At 41.3% G+C, this 12,298-nt stretch overlaps 1 protein-coding gene across 9 annotated transcripts in view; it reads left to right on the forward strand.

The window, feature by feature from the left end:
- Positions 1-12,298, forward strand: part of HELZ (helicase with zinc finger) — a 176,186-nt gene that overhangs the window by 27,184 nt on the left and 136,704 nt on the right. For all 9 annotated transcript variants that reach the window (XM_055387014.2, XM_055387017.2, XM_055387013.2 and 6 more), the window contains 2 exons: positions 964-1,191; positions 3,850-3,886. In XM_055387014.2, coding sequence (XP_055242989.2) covers positions 982-1,191; positions 3,850-3,886 — 247 coding nt within the window. In that variant the 5' untranslated portion in view covers positions 964-981. The remainder of the gene's footprint in view (positions 1-963; positions 1,192-3,849; positions 3,887-12,298) is intronic.

Consider the following 12,298-nt stretch of genomic DNA (forward strand, 5'->3'; position numbering starts at 1 on the left):
ATTTCTTCTATTTCTAACCAGTTCTTTGTAGAACTGGTAGGACTTATGTTTGATAGATTCCTTCCTTATTTAAAAAATTTCATCGTGTTCCATTGCCTGTGGAATAAAACCCTTGCTTCTTGTCGTGGCATTTGAGGTCATTCATAGCTTCTCTTACTCCTCTGACGTACCTTGAGTTTAGGCTGTGTATTTTCTCCCCTTGGTGATTTCACTTGAACTCTTCTCTCTGAAAAGCTCGCATTTGCTCTCCCTATCATCTGTATGGTGAACTCCTGTTCACCTTTTGCAATCAGCTCATGCCTTTAGGCAGATGGAATAAGTCTTTTTTGTAATTGTTCATTTGTGCTTTGCCTGTCTTGCTAGAATCTGAGTTTCTTGAAAGCAGAGATGACATGCCCTGTCTTTGCATTCATTGCTGCTAGCACAGGGCCTGGCCCTCGAGAAATGTTTGTTGAATTGAATTAATGGACAGTTCAAACAGTTCCAACCAGTTTTTTAATTGGTGGGAAATAATCCTGCATGGTATAGATTTTGGTTTTTTGCAATCGTGGTCACAGAACTGTGAGACTGAAATTAGGAAACTGAAATTTGGAGATTGGGATATGAAACGTTTCTGTCCCTTTGGTTAAGAAAGGGGATCCTTTATGGTTTGTTGTATACTTTGCGGTATTCACAGTCATGTTTCATTTCTAAATTTGCCTCATTTATAAATTTGTTATATTGTTGGTATGATCCTGGCTTATGATTGACATTTTGCTTGAATCTTAGTAAAGACTTCATAAAATATCAAAGAGAAGTATAGATTTTGTAGCATCAATAGCTGCTGCTTAGCTGTGACCTTGATCAAAAGGCTAGCTGAGAGTATTCAGATAGATAATTAAGCCAGCTGAGATAGGAATGGGGCTAGAATTTATAATTAATAAGTTTAAAAAACCTTCTCTTGTTCTTTCTCCCTGTCTGTAGGATTTTTGTCCCTGAGTCATGGAAGACAGAAGAGCTGAAAAGTCATGTGAACAAGCATGTGAATCACTTAAGAGGCAGGACTATGAAATGGCCCTCAAGCACTGCACAGAGGCCCTTCTTTCTCTTGGCCAGTACTCCATGGCAGACTTCACAGGGCCTTGTCCATTGGAAATAGAACGCATCAAAATTGAGAGTCTTCTCTACAGAATTGCCTCATTTTTGCAACTGGTGAGTAAACACTGTCAATAAGCCAATGCTGAACTATGTAAAATGGCCTTTTTCATTGAGGGGTGACGATACAAATAGCTAATTCTGGGCCAAAGAGATGTGAGTGAAGTGGCTGTTGATTGCTGAATATATTTGATGGCAAGGTAACTACGTTTTTGAACCTTGAAAACTGTACTACTGTAGGGCATTTTGGATTGTGCACTCACTCAACAAGTATTTATTGAGTATGTACTGTGTAGTAGACACTGTTCTAGGTTCTTGTTATATATATTGATGAAAGAGAAAGAAAAGTCTCTTCTTTATGATACTTTTTCTAGTAGGGGAACAGAAAATAAACAATAAACATTATAAAAAATAAACACTGGCTGGGCATGGTGGCTCACACCTGTAATCCCAGCACTTTGGGAGGCCAAGGCAGGTGGATCATGAGGTCAGGAGTTTGAGTTGGCCTAACCAACATGGTGAAACCCTGTCTCTACTAAAAATACAAAAATTAGCCAGACGTGGTAGCACGTGCCTATAATCCCAGCTACTCAGGAGGCTGAGCCAGGAGAATCGCTTGAACCCAGGAGGCAGAGGTTGCAGTGAGCCGAGGTTGCACCACTGCCCTCCAGCCTGGGCAACAGGGCGAGACTCCGAGACTCCGTCTTAAAAAAAAAACAACAACAAAAAACAAAAACCAAAAAAAAAACCCCACCATAGATTGTTAAAAGGTAGTAACCGCATGAAAAAAGGAGAACAGGGCAGGGGAGATTGGGAATATTGGGGTTAGAGATGTGGTTACAATTTTAAATAGAGTGGTCAAGGCAGGCCTCATTGAGAAGGAGATAACCAGAGACAAGGGGGTGAGCCATGTGTAAAACTGGAGGAAGAGCGTTGCAGGCAATGGAAACAGACCCAGCAGCAGAAGCATGCCTGCTGTGCTTGAGTAGCAGCTAGGAGTTAGTGTGGCCAGAGTAGAGTGCACGCGGTGGAGAGGTGGGAGGACTAAAGCCTGTGGGGCCCGCTGGCTCGTGGTAAAGACTTTGGTTTTTATTCTCTGTGAGTTGGGCAGCTATTGCAGGGCTTTGGGCAGAGGAGTGGTGTGATCTAATTTAACAGGAATTGTTTGACTTTTGTGCTGAGAATAAACTGTAAAGGGATAAGCGTTGATGCAAGGAGACTAGATTGGAGACTATTAGAATAATCCAGGCCAGAGTGGCTCAGATCAAAATGGTAGCAGTGGAGATAGTGAGAAGTAACTAGGTTTTGGTTTATACATTGAAAATAGAAGTAATCAGGTTTCTTAATGTATTGAATGCAGGGAATGAGGGAGAGCAGTCACAGTTACTTACCTCGATACTTTTTGTCTGAGCAATTGGAAGAATGATGTTTCCTTCAACTGAGGTTAGAAGGCTACAGCTGGGGAGGAGGTTTTGTGGGGGAAAGTGGGAGTTCAGTTTTGGACATACTGAGTTTGAGATGTCATTCAGATACCCAGCTGAAGATGCTGAGTAAGCAGTCAGATATGCACATATGGAATTTGGGAGAGAGATTCATTGAAGACTGTGGGACAGAAGTGCTATATGATGTCTTGAGCCAGTGTAGAATCACCAAGGGAAAATGAGCATCATAGAGAAGAGGCGAGAACTGAGGGCTGAGTCCTGGGCTGCTGCAGTGTCAAGAGGTTGGGGAGCAGAGCAACAACCAGCAAAGCAACCTAAAGAGCAACCCTGAGGAAAGGGGAAAGTGTGAGAGGAAGGAGTCCTGGTAGCCGCGTGAAGGAAGGAAGTGTGTCCAAGTGAGGAAATGTGGAGTAGTGTCAGCAGCTGCCAAGAAAGCCGTGAGAATGTGTCTGAGTGGGCACATGTGAATCGTGTGGGTCCACATGGATGCAGTGGAGGTCACTGGTGATCTCTTGAGAGTGGCTTCCTTGGAGTAGTGGGTGAAAGTCTGCTTAAAAAGAGGGCTTAGGAGAGAATTGGGGGAAGGAATTGAAATACATCAACATGGACAACTCTTGAGGAGTTTTGCCATGAAGAGACACCAAAGAGAAAAAAAAGAGAAAGGAAAAGGAAAAAGAAAAAGGAATGGTAGCTAGTGGGAGAGATAAAGTCAAGGGAAATATTTTTTTAGATGGGAGAAATAACTGTATTTCTGTATAGAAATGAACCAATCAAAAGCAAAAAATTAATGATGTAGGACAAGTCGAGGAGGCTTGCTGGAGTGCCGAACCTGCGTAGGCGGCTGAGTTGATCTGCACAGGCGTAGGTTGACTTTAGAAAGGAGCACGGTAGTATGTCTGTTAACAGGTAGAAGGAAGACAGAGTATGCTGGGAAGTGGGGAGACATGGTGGTGACAGTCTATGAAAATTCTCTTCTTGTGGCTTCAGTTTTCTCAGTAAAGCTTTTGGCGGGGAGGGAGGTGTTGATGAGTTAGGGTTAGAGAAGGTGAGAAGTAGGAGTGGGGGTCCATGGACTAGGAAGTATACTGTGACGTTTATTTGTAGAGTGCCCTGTAATCCTCAGAGGGCACATGTGTTAGCTTTGCTCTGTGAATAGTAAGTTTAAAACATTAATGATTAAACTTTGAAACAAAGCCAAGTTTCCCTTTGACAACACCTCTGTTAAAAGCAGCTCTTGAAATACTTAATTTTATCTTGTATTTTTGTTTTGCAGAAAAATTATGTGCAAGCTGATGAAGATTGTAGACATGGTATGTTTAAAAATGAGACTTGAAGTATTGAATTGAACAATGTTTAAGATTTGATTTTTTTTTTTTTGGCTAATTTCAAAAGTGATGATAATGTTTGAAAAGCCCACCTTACTGTGGTGGCTAGTGACTGATTTGGATGATGACATTCCCACTAAGCTGGGCATACCTGTGAACATTGCTCTTACTCATGAATGTTTAAGTTCTTGTCACTCCCCTGGGAACATTGATGATGTGTCCTTTTGAAGTTTGTGTGAGGCCGGGTGTGGTGGCTCACACCTGTAATCCCAGCACTTTGGGAGGCCGAGGCGGGCAGATCACAAGATCTGGAGTTTGAGACCAGCCTGGCCAATATGGTGAAACCCCATCTCTACTAAAACTACAAAAATTAGCTGGGCATGGTGGCGCATGCCTGTAGTCCCAGCTACCTGGGAGGCTGAGGCAGGAGAATTGCTTGAACCCGGGAGGCGGAGGTTGCAGTGAGCCGATATCGCAGCACTGCACTCCAGCTTGGGCGACAGAGTGAGACTACGTCTCAAAAAAAAAAAAAAAAAAAAAAAGTTTGAATAGCTCCAGTCATAAGGGCCAAAGTTTAAGAAATGTAACTCACATTGAATAAAATGTTAAGCTTAGCTAGATAAATTGAAAGGATGGGCCTGTCCGTCCTAAAATGTCTTTCCTTCTTGATCAGAAGATCTTTCTTAGAGAGGAGACTAGCTAGAATGCTCTTTAGTAATTTTTCCTGTGTTTTTTTTTTTCCCCCTCTCTGAGACAGAGTCTTGCTCTGTCTTCTGGGCTGGAGTGGGGTGGGGTGATCACAGCTCACTGTAGCCTCTACCTTCCAGGCTCAAGCAGTCCTCCTGCCTCAGCCTCGCAAGTAGCTGGGATTGCAGATGTGTGCCACCACACCCAGCTGATGTTTTTATTTTTTGTAGAGATGGTTTTACCATGTTGCCCAGACTGGTCTCTTACTCCTGGGCTCAAGGGATCCACCTGCCTTGGCCTCCTAAAGTGCTGGGGTTACAGGCATGAGCCACCACACCTGGTCTCCTGTTTCAGGCAGGAAATTGAGATTAATAAGATTCTTGCTCTTCGAGTACTCATAGGAATCCTTTTCTTTGTGGTTGTTGCTGTTTACTAGAATGAATCTAGGAGTGAGTGGGAGAAGAGTTCACTGTACATTCTCACACACGTTTGGTGGAATTGTTTGCAGAGCTCAGTGATTTGAATAATACAGTGTTTTGTTCATCCAGAATTTGGGGGTAGTGGTGCTGAGGTATTTAACATGAGTTAATTTTTTTTTTTTCCCTGCTTACTCCTTTGTGTTAACATTTTAAAAAGTATTAGGCCGGGCGTGGTGGCTCACGTCTGTAATCCCAGCACTTGGGGAGGCTGAGGTGGGTGGATCACTTGAGGTCAGGAGTTCGAAACCAGCCTGGCCAACATGGTGAAACCCCATCTCTACTAAAAATACAGAAATTAGCCAGGCATGGTGGTGCACGCCTGTAATCCCAGTTACTCGGGAGGCTGAGGCAGGCAAATCATTTGAACCTGAGAGGCAGAGGCTGCAGTGAGCCAAGAATGTGCTACTGCACTCCAGCCTGGGTGACAGGGTGAGACTCTGTCTCAAAAAAAAAAAAAAAAAAAAGAAATATTAACTATGTTTGCTGTAAACCTTACAAAACTATATTACATACTCTTGTGGCCATTGAACGTCATTTAACTATTCATTAAAGATTCTGTGACCTTTGTTCACCTCACTTCATAGAATTGTGTGCTTTGAGAGTTAACTAGAAATTAAGAGATATCTAGTAGAATTTTCCTTTAAAAAAATCCCTGCTATCTATGGGAATTTTAAAATTACAATGAGCAAACAGTAATAAGTCAAATAATATAGAGGAATAATTTATCCTTCCCCCATCTGAAGAAGTTATTGTTATTAGTTTGCTGTATGAAAAAGGTCTTCTGTGCCTTTACAGTGACAAACATAAGTGCTTATAATACATAGAGTTTTTCCTTTAAAAATTAAAAAAGAGTTATAATGTGATCATCACCTAGCACCTTGCTTTCTTACATATCAGTATACCATGAATATTGTTCTAAATTAATACACTGGCTCCAATTCCTGCTTAATTTTCCATGGCGTGGATGTGCTGCTATTTATTCAACCATTCCCGTATTGATGGGCATTTAGGTGGTTCTAGTTTTCTGGTTTGTCATTATAAACCATCCTGTAATAAACATATGTTCTTTCTTATTGTTGCCCTTTTTTTTATAGGATAGTCTTAAAAGTTGGATTTCTGGGTTAAGGAGTGTGTACACTTACAATTTTATTTATTTTTTTTGAGATGGAGTCTCGCTCTGTCATCAGGCTGGAGTGCAGTGGCGTGATCTCGGGTCACTGTGACCTCCGTCTCCCAGGTTCAAGTGATTCTCCTGCCTCAGCCTCCTGAGCAGCTGGGACTGCAGGCATGTGCCAACATGCCCAGCTAATTTTTGTATTTTTAGTAGAGACAGGGTTTCACCATGTTGGCCAGGATGGTCTGGATCTCTTGACCTCGTGACCTGCCTGCCTCGGCGTCCCAAAGTGCTGGGATTACAGGCGTGAGCCACTGCGCCCGGCCTATAATTTTAATAGACACTGTCAGATTAGTTTCAGATGCACACACCCACAGCAATATACCAGACTGCCCAGTCTCTGTAATCTGTCACTGAAACCTGTCAGTGTTGAAATTTTGCCAATCTCATGTGTGAGAAATAGTTCCTTTTTCTTCAGTTTTCATTGCCCTGAGTGCTAGTGAAATTGATGCAGTCTTGTTTTTTTGGAGATGTACAAACAAAAGTCTTAGAAAGTTCAGTGACTTAGGAAAAGTCATACAAAAGTAAATGCTGAAGGAGCATATGGACAAATGTTGCATTATTCTGTTAATTGTTTTACTTAGCATTTTAAAATTAGGTGCTATTTCACAACTTTTGAATCACTAAAATATAAGTTTAACCGATGCCTAAGATAAAGTTGTCATGAAATGAGTATACTTTTGTGGTATTGGTGGAGTATGGAATGGAATGCAGCTTGGTAATATATTCATACCCTTTGACCCACTAATCTCATTTCTGGGATACTATCCTAAGCCAGTAATCCAAAAGAGAGAAAAAATTGTATGCAGAGTGGTGTTCATTGCAGTGCTGTGTGTAAAAGAGAAGAATAGGTTACCTTCCAATAAGGAAGGAGTTCATTAATTACATTCTACACATTCCTTGTTCCCCTTTATGTGATAAGTAAGAGCTTGGAAAATGGTCATTTTTTAAATAAATCCAAAAGCAGTATATCCAGAGTTGTTTATTTGAAATAGACATTTGGAAATATTGGCCAAGATTATACATGTATATTAGTAGTTGTAGAGTTCTGCTGTTACATGTAATTTTTTTCTTTTCAACTTTCAGTAACATTATTTTTGTATAAGATGAAGTACTATGGTTAGACAGTAATAAAAAGCAACATGTGAACCTCAGTCTCTGTTAATTATAGTTTCGTAATGCTAAGATGCTTCCAGGGATAGCCATGGATAGCTCATAGTTTAAGCACTCCAGACCGTTGACTTCTTCTGTTTGCATTTTATATACAGTGTAGCCTTTTTTTTTTTTTTTTTTTTTTGAAATGGCGTCTCTCCCTGTCGCCCAGGTTGGAGTGCAGTGGTGCGATCTCGGCTCACTGCAACCTCTGCCTCCCGGGTTCAAGCAATTCTCCTGCCTCCCCAGTAGCTGGGATTACAGGCGCCTGCCATCATGCCCAGCTAATTTTTGTATTTTTGTAGAGATGAGGTTTCACCATGTTGGCCAGGCTGGTCTTGAACTCCTGATCTCAGGTGATCTGCCCGCCTTGGCCTTACAGCATAGTCTTGATGTCTGTTCTCTTACTGTCAGGCTATCAATTTGCATTCCTTGCAACTCAACATGCCTCATTGCAGCTCCTCTCCCTCTCCACTTGCAGCTTCTGACCTACTGTGGGTTACAAAATCAGACCAGCAGTCTTCATCATGGAATTAAAAAACAGTCTTTTCTTTCCCTTCCCTTACCTTCCCCCTTCCCTTCCCCTTTTCTTCTTTTTTTGAGACAGAGTTTTGTTCTGTCGCTCAGGCTGGAGTGCAGTGGCGTAATCTTGGCTTACTGCAACCTCTGCCTTACCGGCTCAAGCAGTTCTCCTGCTCAGCCTCCTGAGTAACTGGGATTACAGGCACCTGCTACCACGCCCGGCTAATTTTTGTATTTTTAGTAGAGAAGGGGTTTCACCATGTTGGCCAGGCTGGTCTCAAACTCCTGACCTCAAGTGGTCCGCCTGCCTTGGCCTCCCAAAGTGCTGGGATTATAGGCGTGAACCACCGTGCCCAGCCCATTATTTCTTTTTTAATATGAAAAATGTAAGACACACAGGAAAGTAGAGTAAATGATATAATAAACATTCATATTCTCAAAACTTTGGTTGAACAACTAATGTTTTGCCATATTTACTTCATTTTTTCTGAAATATTTAAGAATAATTAAAGACATCATGACATTTATCCCTAAATACTTCAGTATGCCTCTCTAAAAAATAAGATCAAGACTGCATAACCACAATATTATTATTAGCAGCATAGAATTGATGTAATTCCCTAATAATTCCCTAACCTATCTAAAGTCCAGCCCATAATCAAATTTACCTGTTTTTCTGTCCCCAAAGTTTTTTTGTTTTAAATGGCTGATTTGTTTAAACCAGGAACTGATTAAAGGTTATAAAATTTTAAAGTTGGAATTCTGCTTCAATAAGAGTAAACATACTCTGAGTGAGGACTCAAGGGCACCCTTGTAAGTTCCTGGGTTTCAGTTCCAAGTTCATTGTTGTATTCTGGATAGTGAAGATTGCCAAGCCAGCGACCACTGGATAAGTGAGGTAGTTAAGTCACTTTTCATTGTCTGAACATCAGTTGTATTTGGCATAACACAAAAACTTTGATGAAATAATGGTTCTATTTTTGCCTTTTGAATAGTCATTATATAGGAAACTTACTTTTTTTTTTTTTGAGTCTTGTTCTGTTGCTGGGCTAGAATGCAGTGGCGTGATCACAACTCATTGCAACCTCTGCCTCCTGGGTTCAAGCGATTCTCCTGCCTCAGCCTCCCAAGTAGCTGGGACTACAGGCATGCGCCACCACGCCCAGCTAATTTTTGTATTTTTAGTAGAGACAGGGTTTCACCATGTTGGCCAGGATGGTCTCCATCTCTTGACCTCGTGATCTGCCTGCCTTGGCCTCCCAAGGTGCTAGGATTACAGGTGTGAGTCACTGTGCCTGGCCATTTTTTTACACTAAAAAAATGAATGAGGTAAATGGAGAAAGTAAAATCAAAAGAACGTAATCTTATCAACTAAGAGTATTGTACCACTTGTAATATGTAGGTTAAACCATCATAAACATCAATGAAAATTTTTTATGAGGCTGTAAGATTTGTAAAGCCTAGCTAAGAGTTTTGTTAATGTAAGAAGTCATCATTGCAAACAAAGGGGCTTGGGTCATCTACTGATGTTTGTTGTGAGACTTGGCCTGTGAAGTAAATGATTCAATAATCAGCAACCCCTGTTAAAGAGGCTGACTTTTAGAAAAGGCAAATTGATAGGCGATTGGTTGAAACTTCTGTACTCTCTCTGGGGGAGGAAGTGATATCTGTAACTACCTTTCTTCTGAGAAGAATTTGTTTGTTAATTTGGAGATGGCATGTCATGGTGTCACCCAGGCTGGAAGTAGAGTGGCGCGATTATAGCTCACTACAGCCTTGAAAACCTGAGCTCAGGTGATCCGCCTGCTTCAGCCTCCCCAATAGCTGGGACAACAAAGTGTGCGCCAGCATAGTTGATTAATTTTTGTTTTGTATTTTTTGTAGAGATGGGGTTTTGCTTTGTTGCCCAAGCTGGTCTTGAGTGATCCTGGCTTCAGGTGATCCTCTTGCCTCATCCTCCCAAAGTGTTGGGATTACAGGTGTGAGCTACTGCACCTGGCCCTCAGAAGAGTTTTGATTAAATAGTTTCTATGGTAGTTAAAAATTTTATTGGAAAAAATATTTAGTGAATGGGTTAACAGTATTTATTTAAAATTATCACAGGGTCGGGCCCTCTGAAATATGTTATTTAGTCAAATTGTATTATCATTCCAGTTTTACAGATGAGCAAACAGACTTTGTGAGATTAAGTTACTTGCTTAAGAGCACAGAGCCAGTCCAGAGTGGAAGTGTGGTTTTGAACTGAAGTCTTTCTGATCTGAAAGGGCATGTTGCTTTGCTTTATCCTCAACTACTACTTGTGTATACTTCAGCTTTGTTTTGTTTTGTTTCATTTTTGAGACAGAGTCTCACTCTGTTGCCTAGGCTGGAGTACAATGGTGTGATCTTGGCTCACTGCAACCTCTGCCTCCTGGGTTCAAGCGATTCTCCTGCCTCAGCTTCCCAAGTAGTTGGGATTACAGGCGCCCACCACCATTCCCGGCTAATTTTTGTATTTTTAGTAGCGACGGGGTTTCACCATGCTGGTCAGGCTGGTCTCGAACTCCTGACCTCAGGCGATCCACCCACCTTGGCCTCCCAAAGTGTTGGGATTACAGGCGTGAGCCACCGCGTCCGGCCTACTTCAGCATTTTGCAGATGTTTTTATCTCCTTTAGCCTAACAAACTTGGAAAACAGGCACAAAAAGAACTGTATTATTCTAGAAATGAAAAAGATTGTGCCTCAGGATCACTAAAATAATTATAATATTAGTGTGGTGGAGACCAGAATTTCAGTATTTAAGCTCCTGTGCCAGTGTTTTTTTTTTTTTTTTTTTTTAATTCCCCAGGCTTTTAAAATAGAGATGCAGTTCAACAACCAACCTACCTTCTTTCCTTCCTTCCCTTCCTTCCCTCCTTCCCTCCCTCCCTTCCTTCCTTCCTTTTTGCCTTCCTGCCTCTCTTCTTTTCTCTTCTCTTCTCTTTTCTTTTCTTTTTTTTCTTTTTTTTTGAGACAGAGTTTCACTCTGTCATCCAGGCTGGAGTGCCATGGTGTGATCACAGCTCACCTCAGCTTTGATGACCTTCCGGGGCTCAGGTGATCCTCTCACCCCAGCCTCCCAAGTAGCTGGGACTATAGGCACATGCCACCACAACCGGCTAATTTTTTTCTGTTTTTTTGTTTCGTTTTCTGTTTTGTAGAAATGGTGTCTTGCCATGTTGCCCAGGCTGGTCTTGAACTACTGGGTTCAAGCAGTCCTCCTACCGTGGCCTCCCAAAGTGTTGGGATTACATATGTGAACCGCTGCTCCCAGCCTTAACAACGTTTCTTAATTCATTGTTAGATCCAGTTACAAACTATTTTTTAAAAAATTTATATATATATAAGCTTTATGTATTTATTTTAAACTCTTTATTCTGAAATAATTATAGGTTAACAGGAAGTGGCAGAGATAATACAGAGAGGTCCCACGTACCCTTCACCTACTTTCCCCCGGTTATTACATCTTACATAACTCTGGCACCATATCAAAACACGGAAATTAACATTAGTACAAGGAATGTGTGTATTCTGTGTCATTTTGATCATGTGTAGACTGATTTAACCACCAACACAATTAAGATACAGAACCGCTCCATCATCGTGAAGATCTCCCTTGTGCTGCCTCCTACCTTTTACAATTTTTTTTACAATTTTTTTTGGAAAACTTTTTTTGTTGTTTCTTTCTCAGGAAATGTACTATTCCTTTACAGTCACACTCAGCCACCCTTCCTTACTACCTTTTCTAACCCTTGCCAACCACTAATCTGTTCTTCATCTCCCTAATTTTGCCACTTTGAGAGTGTTATAGAAATGGAATCATATAGCATATGACCTTTTCAGATGGCTTTTTTCCACTCACCGTGGTCCTCTTGAGATCCATCCATACTGTTTTTTGTTTTTGTTTTTGTTTTGAGACAGGGTCTTGCTCTGTCACCCAGACTGGAGTGCAGTGGAGTGATCTCAGCTCACTGCAACTTCAGCCTCCTGGGTACAAGCAGTCAGCCTCCCAAGAAGCTAGTATTATGGGTATGCACCACCATGCCTGGCTAATTTTTGTATTTTTAGTAGAGATGGGGTTTTGCCATGTTGGCCAGGCTGGTCTCGAACTCCTGGCCTCAGGTGATCCACCTGCCTCAGGCTCCCAAAGTGCTGGGATTATAGGCTCGGCCTTTATTTTCATTTTAAATTGAGTTTCTGAATTGCTAGTTCTGAGAGCATGATTATATCTAAGCAGTGAGTGATTTTATATCATTACTGACTAAAGGATTTAGTTTGTATGGTAATGAAAAAAATTTTTAGGAAAGTTTTTGGAAAAAATACCTTCATTAGGCTAAGCTCTTTAATAAAACACTTCAGAAGTA

Source organism: Gorilla gorilla, chromosome 4, assembly GCF_029281585.2.
Source record: "Gorilla gorilla gorilla isolate KB3781 chromosome 4, NHGRI_mGorGor1-v2.1_pri, whole genome shotgun sequence".
NCBI classification, from domain to species: Eukaryota; Metazoa; Chordata; class Mammalia; order Primates; family Hominidae; genus Gorilla; species Gorilla gorilla.